Source organism: Rhinopithecus bieti, unplaced genomic scaffold (assembly GCF_001698545.2).
Source record: "Rhinopithecus bieti isolate Rb0 unplaced genomic scaffold, ASM169854v2 scaffold_9981, whole genome shotgun sequence".
Lineage (NCBI taxonomy): Eukaryota > Metazoa > Chordata > Mammalia > Primates > Cercopithecidae > Rhinopithecus > Rhinopithecus bieti.
Genome location: NW_016806838.1, coordinates 4315431 through 4330288, shown reverse-complemented (window position 1 = coordinate 4330288; position 14858 = coordinate 4315431). Strand labels below are relative to the sequence as shown.

Here is a 14858-nt window from a genome sequence, read left to right as displayed (position 1 = left end):
TGATCCGCCCGTCTCGGCCTCCCAAAGTGCTGGGATTACAGGCTTGAGCCACCGCGCCCGGCCGCAAAATTCTTAAATAATGACCCTGGTAGAATTCAACACAAATAATTCAAACTGTAATGAGTAGGCCTTTCTTCCCCCAGGCTGGAGTGCAGTGGCGTGATCTTGGCTCACTGCAACCTCCACTTCCCAGGTTCAGGGAATTCTCCTGCCTCAGCCTCCCAAGTAGCTGGGATTACAGGCATACACCACCACACACCGGCTAGTTTTTTTGACCACTATGTTAGTCAGGCTAGTCTTGAACTCCTGACCTCAAATGATTCACCCACCTCAGCCTTGCAAAATGCTGGGATTACAGGCGTGAGCCACCACACCTGGCCTATGAGTAGGCCTTTTTAGGTAAGGATCTGGCTTTTCGGTAAACTTTTTGCCAAGCTAGTGAATAGCATAAACAAATTTGCATGGAAGGGGAATAGTGGTAGAAATGTTGATTTCCTTACATGAACTTACTTGTTAAGGACTCTCTTCCATAGGTTTTTTTGTTTTTGTATTTAAGAGATGGAGTTTTGCCATTTTTTCCAGAATGCTCTTGAACTCCTGGGCTGAGACATTCCTCCCACCTCAGCCTCCGAGTAGCTGGGACTACAGGCACATGCCATCACACTCAGCTTTTCATAGATTTTTAAAGCCAAAAGAACCCTTAAGGCTATCTAGTCCAATACTCTGAACTTTATATTTGAGAAAACTGAAGTCTAGAGAAATTGGCCTGATAATCGTGTCAAGTTAGTGACTGAATTAAATATATTGCTGTTCTGTCCACAACATGGGGGAAAATATTTGCAAACCACATATCTGATGAGGGATTAACATCCAGAATAGGCTGGGCACAGTGGCTCACCCCTGTAGTCCCAGCACTTTGGGAGGCAGAAGTGGGAGGATCACTTGAGCCCAGGAGTTCAAGACCAGCCTGGGGAACATGACAAAACCCCATCTCTACAAAATCTTTAAAAATTAATCAGGCATGGTGACATGCACCTGTCAGGAGGCTGAAGTGGGAGTATCATTTGAGCCCTGGAGGTCGAGGCTGCAGTGAGCTGCATGCCACTTCACTACAGCCTGGATGACAGATCAAGACCCTGTATCGAAAGGAAAATTCCAGACTATGTATATCCAGAATTCCTACAACTTAACAACAACAAAACCCAATTAAAAAATAGGCAAAGGACTTGAATAGGCATTTCTCCAAAGAAGACAACCAAAAAAGCAAAAGAAAAGATGCTCAACATCAGTAGTCACTGGGGAAATCACACTAAGATACCACTTCACACCCATTAGGTAGGCCATTATTTTTTTTAAAGAAGAAAATTACAAATGTTTACAAGGATGTGGAAAAACTGGTATACTGATATCCTCGTGCATGGGATATAGAAAATGCTAGAGCTACTACAGAAAACAGCATGACATTTCCTCAAAAAGATAAACATGAAGTTACCTTATGATCCAGCAATTCCACTTCTAGGTACAGATTACAAAATAACGGAAGGCAGGAACTCAGATCAATATTATACACCCACATTTAGAGCAGCGTTATTTACGATAGCCAGAAGATGGAAAAAACCCAGATGTTCAGCAGATGAATGGATGCACAAAATGTGTGTACACACAAACAGTGGACTATTATTCAGTCTTAAAAGTAGGCCAGGTGTGGTGGTACACACCTATAGTCCCAGCTACTCGGAAGGCTGAGGCAGGAGAATCCCTGGAACCTGGGAGGTGGAGGTTCCAGTGAGACAAGATTACGCTACTGCACTCCAGCCTCCAACACTTGCTCCGACAGAGCAAGACTCTGTGTCTCATAAAGAAAAGTAAAGGAAATTCTCACACATGCTACAACATGGATGAACCTTGAGGACATGTGCTAAGTGAAATAAGCCAGTTACAAAAGGATAAATACTGTATGATTCCACTTCACTGAGGTACCTAGAGTAGTCAAATTCATAGAAACAGAAAGTAGAATAGTGGTTGCCAGGGGGTGGGAGAAGGAATTTTGCATTTAATAATTACAGAATTTCAGTTGGGAAAGATGAAAACGTTCTGGAGATGGGTGGTGGTGCTGGTTGCACAACAATATGAATGTACTTAATGCTACAGAACATTAGACTTTGAAGTGGTTAATGTGGTCATTTTTATGTTATATATATTTTACCACACTAAAAAAGAAAAAATAATTTTATTTTTTAAAGTCTCACTCTGTGATCCAGGCTTAAGTGCACTGGCACAGTCACAGCTTATCCTCCTGGGCCCAAGCAATCCTCCCGCCTCAGCTTCCCAAGTAGCTGGAACTATAGGCACATGTCACCACACCCAGCTAATTTTTGTATTTTCAGTAGAGAAGGGCTTTTGCCATATTGCCTAGGCTGGTCTCGAACTCCTGGGCTCAAGTACTCTTCCCACCTCAGCCTCCCAAAGTGCAGGGATTACAGGCATGAGCACCTTGCCAAAAAAAAAATTTTTTTTTTTTTTGAGACGGAGTCTCACTCTGTTGCCCAGGCTGGAGTGCAGTGGTGCAGTCTTGGCTCACTGCAAGCTCCGCCTCCCAGGTTCACGCCATTCTCCTGCCTCAGCCTCCCAAGTAGCTGGGACTACAGGTGCCCGCCACCACGTCCAGCTAATTTTTTGTATTTTTAGTAGAGACGGGGTTTCGCTGTGTTAGCCCGGGTGGTCTCGATCTCCTGACCTCGTGATCCACCCGCCTCGGCCTCCCAAAGTGCTGGGATTACAGGTGTGAGCCACTGCGCCTGGCAAAAAAAAAAAGTTTTATTTTTAATATGAGTGTTCTAGCTCTAGATAATGTTAGCTTGGCATTAATATAGATGAATATAGACTAGTTTTCTAGAGTATCCAAATTAGTAAGATAATGATGTTTTAGCCACAAATTTTAATATATTTAAGCATTCTTGCTTTTAGAAAATATTCTCCTGATTTTAAAAGTTGTAGGCAAAATAGTATTTCTCCAGGTTTCTTTTGATGAAGTAAGTATGTTAGGTCAAGAATATTATTTTCCTCTTATTGGCTATGGAGGGGAAAAAGTTCTGGTTCTAACCCTTTGAAAGTAAAAGTGTTTTGTGGTTTTTCCCCCTCTGTTTACATTAAAGTTGGTGCCATAACCGTGAAGTTAAAAGATATCTAGAAGGTGAAAGAGATGCTATAAGGTAAGTTAAAGATCCTCAAAAACTTGATTGGGGTGGGAGAAAGGGTGGAATCAGGATGTAAGTGCTGTATTCCTTCAGAAACTCACTTCTCAAGCCTTCAGTGATTCCAAAAGGTTGAGATATGTTGCCTTCATATTTTCTTCTTCATCTAATGAGAAGAGTCTGTCAAAGTCAGAATTATGAACATAAATATACTACATTCTTGGCAGAGAAAGCAAATAACAAAGTTATATTTTAGCAAATAACAAAGTTATGTATATTATATATATTATATATTTGCTTTAAAAAATATAATGCATCTCCTAGGTTTTTCTTAGCTCTATTTTTTTCTTTCTTTCATTATTGGAAAACTCTTCAGAAGTGTGAAGAGCAAAATAATGAGGCTCCACATACTTGTCATTCACCTTCAATAACTATCAGTCAAATCATGGCCAGTCATTTCTTATAATTATTTTTTCTTCATTTCTTTTTACATTAATTCTATTCTGATTCTGTAGTAAAGTGTGCTCTACCAGATCCTAACAAGATGTGTCTCAACTGTTACTGTACAGGTTGCACATCTCTAATCCAGAAATCTGAACTTCGGAATGTCCCCATGCTTTAAGCATCATGTTGGCACTCACAAAGTTTCAAATTATGGAGCATTTCAGATTTCAGGTTTTAACATTAGAGATAGTCAACTTGGATTAACAGTTGAGATGCATTTGTTTGGATCTGGTAGAGCATGCTTTACCACAGAATCCAAAGAGAAGTAATACAAATATTCCAAACTCTAAAAAAATTCAAAACCCGAAGCACTTCTGGTCCCAAGCATCTCAGATAAGGGATACTCAACCTGTATCTCTTAGTTCTGATAAATACACCGTCCATAAAAGTCAGAAGACTAGAGATTATCTGTCCTGTTTGTTTGCTTTTACACATCTGGAAATAACACCCCAATTTTATTAGGTTGGACCACATGAAATGTCCGTTTATAAGTCAAAAATGGTTGAATATCACAATTTCATGTGATTCCACCCTGATGTCAGAAAACTCTTAATAAATGGAACAGTAATCCTCAACCAGAAGTATACATCAGAATAACCTTGGGAACTTCTGAAAAAATACTCAGGCCACTACCTACTGAATCTAATTTCTCTAAAGTTAAAGCCCTAGCATGTCTATCCCCTCAAAATTCCCCCAACTGATTTTGATACGATTAAGAACTACTGTCTAAAATAATCCCCCCTTCCATTTAACTCCATTTCTTGTCTTGGCAATAGGTAAAGTAGTGAAAGGCCACACCGTGCTACCCGGGCTAGGCAGGTATGTGCACATGGAAGTGCCTTGTAGCATAATATGACCTAAATTAATGGAGCGTTTTTTTAATTTTTCCCTTTTTTTCAGATATCCAAGAGAATCTAACAAATTAATAAACCTTCCAGAGGATTACAGCAGCCTCATTAATCAAGCATCCAATTTCTCGTAAGTTTTGCTGTTAGCATTGAACATTCCCTGCCACTGGAAACACCTCTTTACAAATAATTTGAAGGATTTTGTTGTTGTTCTTTGTTTTGTTTGGGTAGAGAAATCATGTTTTAGTACTTTATGAGAGGAGGGAGAGAAAAAAGGGAAAAAAGAAGAAACTTGACCAGGCGCAGTGGCTCACACCTGTAATCCGAGCACTTTGGGAGGCCGAGGTGGGTGGATCACCTGAGGTCAGGAGATCCAGCCTGGCCAACTTGGTGAAACCCTGTCTCTACTAAAAATACAGAATTATCTGGGCATGGTGGCAGGCACCTGTAATCGCAGCTACTCAGGAGGCTGAGGCAGGAGAATCACTTGAACCTGGGAGGCGGAGGTTGTAGTGAGCCAAGATCGAGCAATTGCACTCCAGCCTGGGTGACAAAAGCAAAACTCTGTCTCAAAAAAAAGAATAACATCTGTAGTACTCTATACTACGTAACTTATAAAAGCATCATTTCACTGTGTTTCAGAATAAGACATGGAATGGGAGTAGGAGAAGCAAGTTTGATTCATGAATGTTTAATAATTGCACTTAAAATAATAACAGCCCTTAGTAATTTTTTTTTTTTTTTTTTTTTTTTGAGACCAAGCCTCACTCTATCGCCCAGGATGGAGTGCAGTGGTGCCACCTTGGCTCACTGCAACCTCCGCCTCCCAGATTCTAGTGATTCTCGTACCTCAGCCTGAGTAACTGGGATTACAGGCACGTACCACAACGCCCAGCTAATTTTTTTTGTATTTTTAGTATCACCTCGGCCTCCCAAAGTGCTGGAATTACGGGCATGAGCCACTACGCCCAGCAGTAATTTTTAATATAGTATCAAATATTTAACATACAAGCTGCATAAAGAATAATAGGGGAGGCTGAGGTGAGAGTATCACTTGAGCCCGGGAGTTGGAGTCTGCAGTTAGTCATGATCGTGCCACTGCACTCTAGCCTGGGTGACAGCGAGACCTTGTCTCAAAAAGAAAAGAAGAATATAATAATGTAAGAGCTTAAACATTACCTAGACAGTTGAAGCTCCCCAGCTGTCTCTTCTCTGTTGCCTCTTCCTCCTCCCTCTGAAGATACCTACTATTCTAAATGGAATATTAAGCATTCCATTCCTATACATTAACCATAATAGGTTTCTATTCCTAAGTAGCATATATTGTTATATTGTTATTTTGCATGTTTTATTTTTCACTTTTTTTTTTTTTAAGACAGAGTGTCACTCTGTCGCCCAGGCTGGGGTACAGTGGTATGATCTTGGCTCACAGCAACCTTCGCCTCCCAGGTTCAAGTGATTCTCCTGTCTCAGCCTCCCAAATAGTTGGGACTAGAAGTGCGTGCCACCATGCCTGGCTAATTTTTGTATTTTTAGTAGAGACGGAGTTTCACCATCTTGGTCAGGCTGGTCTCAAACTCATGACCTCAGTTGATCCACCCACCTTTGCCTCCCAAAGTGCTGAGGTTACAGGCGTGAGCCACTGCGCCCGGCCGGCTTTGCGTTCGTTCAGCGTTGTTTCTCAGATTTATCCGCATTGACATGCATAACTATTGATTTTTCACTGCTCTACAGTATTTTATTATATGGCAGTGGCACCATTTATCTTTTTCTTCTATTGATGATTTTTTTTTTTCTCCAGTTATTGATTCTTTTGAGTGTTTCCAGTACATGGTCTTTCTATATATGTGCAAGGTGTTTCCTATTCCTGATTCTAGGAATAAATTTGCATAGACTGGAGGATATACGCTTCTTTGGCTTTACTTGATACTGCAGAATTCTTTTCTGGGCTGGTTTTTTCTTCACTAGCTCTTTAGCCACTCTTTAGATCAATGACTTGTGGATTTTTTATCCCTTGGAGGTGCCCCAAATCAGGTGGTGATAAGAGCAGAGCCCCAACTCTGTGCCTTGTGTGTGGATCTCTGCTGTGCTCCCAGAGTTACTGCTGCCAGACTGAGCTGGAAGGGGAGGATGTAGGAGCCTGCACAGCTCACACCTACTCCTGTGGCTCTGGAGTGGGCATCTTCCTGAGGTAAGGACCTGCAGGGGCTTTTTGGCTTTGGATCTGCCTCAGTATCTGACTGTTAAGGTGTCACAGGAAACTACTATATTGCCAGGAATTTTGAGACCACTGTTCTGTGTTGGATTCATTCCAGAAACATGGAGCTCCTCGTCTCCTCACATCTCACATTTGGCCCGTGCCAACTCTGTGTTGGTTCTTTCATTGTCACCATTCCCACTCCTCTTCCCCCAACCATAGGCGACAGTTCTGTTCTACTTTCTTCACATCTCCCGCTAACATGAAACCTCTGATTTTGTGTACAAATCCAGTCAGAATTACTCTTTCCGTTGTGTCCTCATGTCCTTATGGCTTTTGGATTTTACCTCCATTCATACATATTATCACAACTCTACATGCCATCTTGTGATTAGTGACTACTATGTACTGGGCATTGAGAATGCAATAGTCCACAGTGCAAAGATCTCTGCCCTCATGGATGGAGCTCTTTTTCTAATGAGAGAGAGGACAAGCAAGACTGACAAGAATTTAGATAGGGATACATGGCTAAGGAGAAAAAATAAAGCAGGGAGGGGAATATGAAATGGCAGCTGTGGAGCTAAATTTGAGATTTAATTTTAGTAGATCAGGGAAGGCTTCCTAAGAACATGACTTCTGAGTAAAGCCCTAAAGAAGCAGGAGAACATTCTACTCAGAATATTCTGCACAGTTCCTGGGGTAGAAATATGCCTGCCTGCTCAAGGCAAGGAGGCTCATGTCACTGGAGTTCTGTGCACAGGTGAGAGAATCCAGGGCCTGCTGTGTGCTGGTGACATCTCTGGGCGAGGTGGAAGCCATTCCAGGGTTTGAGGCAGAGGGTGTGACATGAGTGTGGGCTCCTCTGGAGCTTAGGGTGTATCCGTAGCTTAGTCATCCCCCCCAGGACCTTGACAATTTCTTATACATGTTAGGTCCTCAATAAATGTCTGTTTAATTGCACTGAACTGTTAATGCCAGAAAAAGGCAAATCTCTCAAAGGGATCAGGGGCCACAAATTTGTCTCGATTCAACCTCTTTCCTAGTTTGTGCACATTTTTTAATGGATAACTTCCTCATAATAGTGGTTTAAATAGCAGTACTATAAGACTTCATTCTAGGCCGGGCGCGGTGGCTCAAAGCTGTAATCCCAGCACTTTGGGAGGCCGAGACGCGTGGATCACAAAGTCAGGAGATTGAGACCATCCTGGCCTACACGGTGAAACCCTGTCTCTACTAAAAATACAAAAAACTAGCCGGGCGAGATGGCGGGCGCCTGTAGTCCCAGCTACTCGGGAGGCTGAGGCAGGAGAATGGCGTGAACCCGGGAGGCAGAGCTTGCAGTGAGCTGAGATCGCGCCACCACACTCCAGCCTGGGGACAGAGCGAGACTCCGTCTCAAAAAAAAAAAAAAAAAGACTTCATTTTATTTGAAACTGAATACAAACGTTGGTTACTAACATGTAAATGTATAACGTTTGAATGATCTATCTACAGAGTACGGGAATGTCAGGTGCTATTTTTAGCCGGGAAAACCAAAGGCTGTTTTTATTCTCCTCCTTACCTTGATGATTATGGGGAGACCGACCAGGGACTCAGGTAAGAACCCATCCTAGTCAGCTGATTCAGGGCCCGCAGCACCCTTCAGGATGTGTTGACGTCCTGAGGGTGGAAGGCTGAGGTGGTTCTGGAAGAGGTGGCTGTGTTATCAGTGGAGTCTTCCAGCGAGGGCGCCCTGGCAACCTGGTGTGGTGTTCTTTTCCCAGCCTTCAGAATGCCATGAGGAACATCAGGATAGGTAAGGGAAGAGAATAGGACAGAGTACAGCTTTATTCCATTTATCACTCCAAAGAACTGTTAGAATTGCCATATGGCATCCCAGCTCAGAGCACTCCAGGGATGGCCCAGTCTGACTTGTGTGGCCTTGTATAGAGGAGGCCCCGTGTTTGAGAAAATCTTAATTGCTAACAAATGTGCTTATTACACTAAAATCTGGGGGATAAAGATTTAAAACATAGAACAATATAACAATATTTGAGGCTAAGTTACTTCTACTCTGGTAGCTTTAGTGTATTGTAAGCTAACAATTCCCTTCTCCCAAGCACTACTAAAGAACTTCTTTTAGACCATCTCTTTTGTCTAAAGGAGATAGAAGTTTTAACCTCCATAGATATGCCTGTCCAGCCTTGAGTAGCAGATGTTGAAGGCCTAGAAACCCAAGCAAGGTAAGTAGATGAGCTGCCCCAGGCGCTGGACTGCGAGGCTATGCCCATTTGCCACCCAGTGATGGTGTCTCCCACTGTTCTCAGCATGGGCTGTTAGAGGAGGAGAGTCTGGTTAGTGAGTGAGAGGATGGCTGTGCTCAGAAACAGGAGCAGAGGTACCTGGCTCAGGGCACTGGTCCCAGGCAGGAACCCACCAAAGCTTGCACTTGTGTTTAAATTGGACCTGGAAGTTACTCTCAGTTGATTGCTTCACTGAGAGTGTGGCTGAAAGATTGCATCTGGGGAACATTTCTTTTCTTTTCACTTTTTTCTTTTCTTATCTTCGCGCTCTTAGTAAAATCTATAAGGAACATTTTTACTCGTATAATTCTTTCACCCTCTCATCTGCCCCCTCTCCTTTTTACGTGTTACCAACAAAACGGACAATGAATTGGTAGTTTTAGCCTCTCAACCCAGACCCTCCTGATCCCCCGCAACCTCTATTCCCTCGCCTCATTCTGGGTAAGTGTGGTTTGTGGATCTTTCCCTCCTCTTTCAGCACTTATTCCCTTTTGCCTGCTCTTGGCAAACAGAACTGGTATTTTTGTTAATAGCCACAGTCTGCTGCCAGACAGAAATGTTGCAGGGAGTGTAAAACCAATAACTTGTAACCTAGCCTAAGTCAGGAAGGGTTGGGTTATAATGGAATAAACAAGAACACATTCTAAGTGACATGTGTCTTCTCTTTCTAGACGGGGAAATCCTTTACATTTATGCAAAGAGCGATTCAAGAAGATTCAGAAGCTCTGGCACCAACACAGTGTCACAGAGGAAATTGGACATGCACAAGAAGCCAATCAGACACTGGTTGGCATTGACTGGCAACATTTATAATTATTGCACCACCAAAAAACAGAAACTTGGATTTTTTTTAGCCCAGTTGGCTTTTTAAGAAAGAAGGAAGTTCTGCTGAATTTGGAAATAAATTCTTTATTTAAACTTTCCTTCCCAATTTTATAGTTTCTGGTTCTGAGGACTGATAAAAATCATCTTCCATCAGCAGATTTTCTTGCACTGTTTGCTGTGCCCCTCAAATATAACGTCTTGGGTTTTAAGATCGAGCAAGGAGCTTCTTTTCCTAGATTGGATCCCAGCCCTTTTGTGGGGGTCTGACTGCATAGTCCCAGCCATTATGTGATATTTCACGTTATTGATGATAGTGAACTGTGGGTCTGAAGCTGATTCAACGGAGGCAGGACACAAAGTCTCTGTGATCTGTTGGGTCATACTTCCTGGTTTCACTGAGTGGCCCAACACTGGGACTGGGTTGGTGTCCCCTCCGCTGACAGGACCTACTCCTAGGAGCAAAGTGTTTGATTTTGAAGGCAGTGTTCCCTTCTCTCTGTTGACTATGAGAGAGTTGGGGGACACGCATGCAGAAGAAGCCCGTGGGGAGAAGGTGGCTGGCTGGTTTTTCAGGGCTGTTGGAGGGTTTTTTTTCTTTTTTTTTTATGGCAAGACTTTTGGCTTTGAGAAAACTCACTTAAAGGGCTTTCCAAAACTTAGGATGATGTTAAAATTAGGATATTCTTTTAGAATTAGGAAGAAAAATTAGGATATTTCTAAAAGAGTATGGGAATTAAAAATTTAGGATATTCTTTCGAAGAATATCCTAATATCCCCAGATGAGAGGCCTTCATTCATAAGATCTGGTTGTTTGGGCTGTGGCTGACATAATTGATGTTTATTTTGGCCTCTGTCACATCCAGTTTCTTTAGCTTTTAAGGTAAGCTTCTTTTGGCTTTTTTTTAGATGTTCACCAAGCTTAAGTTTAAAATAATAGGTATTCTAAAGGAGTATTCTAATTTTCTTATCTGTATTCTTTTAGAATATCCTAATGTTTCAGACAGTAATATTCTCTTGTTATTTCTAAGGCTAAATTGGCAGAGTATATCATCTAAAGTCAAACACTAAAGAAGGTGAGAACCCACTCCCACCCAGCCAGCATTTCCTGGAACAGACAAGCTGCTGCTTCCTTGCTGGCTCACTTAGTGCATTCCTGGGATGGTCTGGCACCCAGGCTTTTTATTCTTTTTGAAGATTGTTCTTACTGAGGTGCCTTCCTAGAACAAGAGCCACTTACAAAATAGCTTATAATTATTATGTACCACACAACTGCTATTGTTTGATGTATGATTGCTGAGAGCTTGAATACATGCAGAGAGTGACTGAAGACTTAGTAGAGGAATAAATTCTGAGCCTGTCTAAGGTGGGGTAAGGAACAAATGAAGAATAAGAGGCTCTTGGATTTTTTTAACCAATGCAAGTGACCCTTTCAATCAGTTTTCTTTGAATTACAAGTTTTGTTCCACTCAGCTACCAGTCAACTAGGCACGTTCCACAGTATAGCAGGAAGAAGGTCAGAAATCCGGACCTGAGGCTAAAATAAGTGAGGATGTAGAAGCCACATTCCTCTCCAAGGTAGTGTGTGAAAGCACCGCCCCCTCTTGAGAGGAGGATGACCCGTCATCATTCTTGCTTGGGACTGACTCACCCAGCTGAGAGGAGAACCAACAGGAAGAAAATTCACATTTGAATCCACCTCTCTCCCCCTTTTTCTGGCCTTCAAAAGATCTGGTTGGTTGGGCTATAGGTGGCATAATTCATGTTTATTTTGGCCTCTGTCACATCCAGTTTCTTTAGCTTTTAAGGTAAGCTTCTTTTGGCTTTTTTTCATATGTTCACCAAGCTAAAATTTAAAATAATAAGACCAGGTTTCTCTCTCTACAAGTGGATTATAAACATTTTCACCAAATCAAAACAATACTCAGCTTTCCGGCCCGACTTCCTAGGAGCCTGGAGTTAGCAAAGGGTGTCTCTGGATTCCATTCTCTGAGAATATCACCGAGCCTGGGAGAAGATGAATTTACATGAAATTGCACCATACACACCTTTTTATTTTCTGGTGTTGAGGTAGTTGTCTTTCCTACCTTACAAATCATGTTAGTTTTATGATTTGTTCTGCATGTTTTATGTTTATTGTAGAAATGTTTATATAACATATGCTTTCCGTATCAGGGAAAATCATATCTGTTTAATAAATTGGCTATAACTTTAATATCTGTGGACAACTTGTAAAATTTGGAATGTATCATATGTAAAAAGTTTAAAGATATCCAAATAAATGCTTTAGGTGTTGGCATTACTTTTCGTTAGCATATATCTTTGTTTCATTTTACACGCTTATGTGCCACAGCAGTGTGCCCCCTGTCACCTTGCTACAAATATAGTGGGATATCTGCATTAGCTTTAAATTTAAGAGGCTTATATTATTAGTGTCAATTATGGCCATTAGCCAAACTATCTTGACCTTCCCAGATAAAGTGTGATCATCATTTCAGCTGATTAAGTTTCATATTCGTTAGCCATGACAGCGTGTGACCTTTCTGGACCATTTCGGAACTCAAATCACTGGGAAACAGGGCACTCCAAGACCCGTGTCTGGGTTTAAACTCCTGTGCATCCTTACCTGGTGATCTCAAGGTCCGTGTCCTTACATACTCCCCACTTCCTGCTTTTGAGAGAGAGAGAGGAAGGCAGCTACACTGTCTTCCTAGGGGAGTCATTGTCCATGAGAATTCTGTTTTTTTGAAATCCTCTTGAGAGCATCAAACTAAAACAGCAGGTTTCCATTGCACTCGCCCTGCCTCCTGGTCATTAACGCTGCTCCCAGCCTACTGCCTTCACTACTCTTGTCTTTAGTTCCAGGAACTCATGAAGCCCCTTCTGACTCGTTCCTCCCTCTCTACCTACTGTTGGTTTTGGTGGTGGTGGTTTGGTTTGGTTTTTTTTTGAGAGACAGGGTCTTGCTCTGTCCCCCAGGCTGGAGTGCAGTGGCACAGCCTTGGTTCATTGCAGCCTCAACCTTCTGGGCTTGAGCAATCCTCCCACCTCAGCCTCCCCAGTAGCTGGTACTACAGGCACATGCCACCACGCCTGGCTAATTTCTGTGTTTTTTGTTTGTTTGTTTTTTGCTTTTTGTTTTTTTTTTGTTGTTGTTGTTGTTTGTTTTTTTTTTGTAGATACGGTCGCGCTATGTTGCCCAGGCTGGTCTTGAACTCTTGGGTTCAAATGATTCTCAAGCCTCAGCCTCCCAAAATGCTAGGATTATAGGTGTGAACCATTGTGCCTGGCCTGTTCCTACTCTTGTTTTTTAAGTCACATTTATTGAGGTATATTTTACAAACAGATTAACTTTTTAGTGTACAGTTTTATACATTTTAACAAATGCATATAGTTTAACAACCACAATCAAGAAATAGAACAATTCTGTCATCCCCAAAAGTCCCCTTTGTAGTCAGCTTCTTGCCTCATCCTGGCTTCCAGCTACCAGTGCTTTTCTCTCCCTTGGTTTTGCCTCTTCCTGAATGTTATATAAATGGAATTGTATCATGTAGCATTTTGAGTCTGGCTTCTCACTAAAGAAGAACGCATCTGGGTCCTCCCTGTTGTTCCTTTGGATTGCTGAGTAGCATTCCGTTGTAGACTTCTGGGCAGTTGCCAGATGAAGGGCATTTGGGTGAGTTTGGATGATTGTTTTGGTGATTGCTGCAAACATTCATGGATAGGTTTTTGTACAAACTTGAATTTTCACTTCCCTCAGGTAAATAGCTAGAAGTTGTCCCTTACATCTTAATCCTCCTCTTGACACCATCCTGAGAGCTCAGCATTCTCTAATCTCTAACTTTGCTGTTTACACTTCTCTGTGATGGACAGGATAAAATGCTGTCAGGAGTTAAGGTCTGACATGTTTTTCCCCTTCCAGCCAATCTATCCACTGTGACCTGGGAAGGCACCTCTCTCTTCTCTGGACTTTCATAGTATTCGACAGACACTTTTCTCTTCCTAACATAGTGCTGCTGCCTGCCTGCGCTGTCATTGAGAGCCATCTTTTTAGCCAGTAGTGGATGAAAAGCCCTTTCTTGGTCCACGATTGCCCCTGGCTAAGCTGCAAACATGCTGGCTTAGCATAACAGGTGCCCGAACAAGGAGGGGCAGGGGAGCGTGCAGAGCGGGCACCTAATCTTATTAACCCATATTAAGGTTACTAGGGGTTTATTTACCGGCAGCTCAGTCCTGGGCTTGAAGCATGTTGTAAAGAAGCTGTGGGTTCTGGAACTGAGGCCAGAAATTCCAGGACACAGCTTCCCAAATATTCAGGATAGTCATCACCTGTTTCTTCCCTGTGGAGTGAGCATTTTAAAAATGAAAGTCCTAAGGCTCTGTCTTTACCCCTCACCCCCGTCCCAGGGCTATGCTGGCAGAGCTTTAAAAGCTGGCTGGGCCAGGTGCAGTGGCTCACTTCTGTAATCCCAGCACTTTGGGAGGCCAAGGCAGGCAGATCACCTAAGGACAGGAGTTCGAGACCAGCCTGGACAACATGGCGAAACCCCATCTCTACTAAAAATACAAAAATTAGCGGGGTGTGGTGGCCAATGCTGTAATCCTAGCTAGTAGGGAGGCTGAGGCAGGAGAATCACTTGAACCCAGGAGGCGGAGGTTGCAGTGAGCTGAAATCATGCCATTGCACTCCAGCCTGGGCAGCAAGAGCAAAACTCCATATTTGCAAAAAAAAAAAAAAAAAAAAGCTGGCTGGGTCCCTCAGGAGAAAAGGATTTACACCAGCCCAAGGAAAGACTGAAGTTACACACAAGCAAAAACCTGACAGTAGAGACTTCGTGGGCACTGGTAGGTGACCAAAAGGGATGGTCCAGGTTTCTCTAGCAACTACCGGCTACCTGAGAAGACCTGTTAAAATGCAGTTAACCCTAAGCCTACTCCGAACCAATGAGTGACGTATATTGTAGGGTCAATGCACTCTTGGGCCTCTCAACACTCTTCAGATGCTCAGGTT

At 42.6% G+C, this 14858-nt stretch overlaps 1 protein-coding gene and 1 long non-coding RNA gene across 3 annotated transcripts in view; one reads left to right on the top strand and one right to left on the bottom strand.

Moving 5' to 3' along the window:
• The window catches only part of LOC108533493 (uncharacterized), a 15540-nt gene extending 5746 nt beyond the window's left edge, over nucleotides 1-9794 (bottom strand). Inside the window, exons 1-3 of one of the 2 annotated variants that reach the window (XR_001886743.1) lie at nucleotides 8305-9794; nucleotides 3299-3374; nucleotides 2738-2798 (exon numbers count right to left, since the gene is read on the bottom strand). This is a non-coding gene — a long non-coding RNA (uncharacterized LOC108533493). The remainder of the gene's footprint in view (nucleotides 1-2737; nucleotides 2799-3298; nucleotides 3375-8304) is intronic. The other variant, XR_001886744.1, reaches the window with a different exon arrangement.
• The window catches only part of UBR2 (ubiquitin protein ligase E3 component n-recognin 2), a 137051-nt gene extending 124902 nt beyond the window's left edge, over nucleotides 1-12149 (top strand). The window contains 5 exon segments of the mRNA XM_017878221.1: nucleotides 3156-3212; nucleotides 4599-4676; nucleotides 6567-6737; nucleotides 8238-8339; nucleotides 9697-12149. Of these exon segments, the coding sequence (XP_017733710.1) occupies nucleotides 3156-3212; nucleotides 4599-4676; nucleotides 6567-6737; nucleotides 8238-8339; nucleotides 9697-9838 (550 nt within the window). The 3' untranslated portion in view covers nucleotides 9839-12149.
• Nucleotides 12150-14858: the final 2709 nt, after the last annotated feature.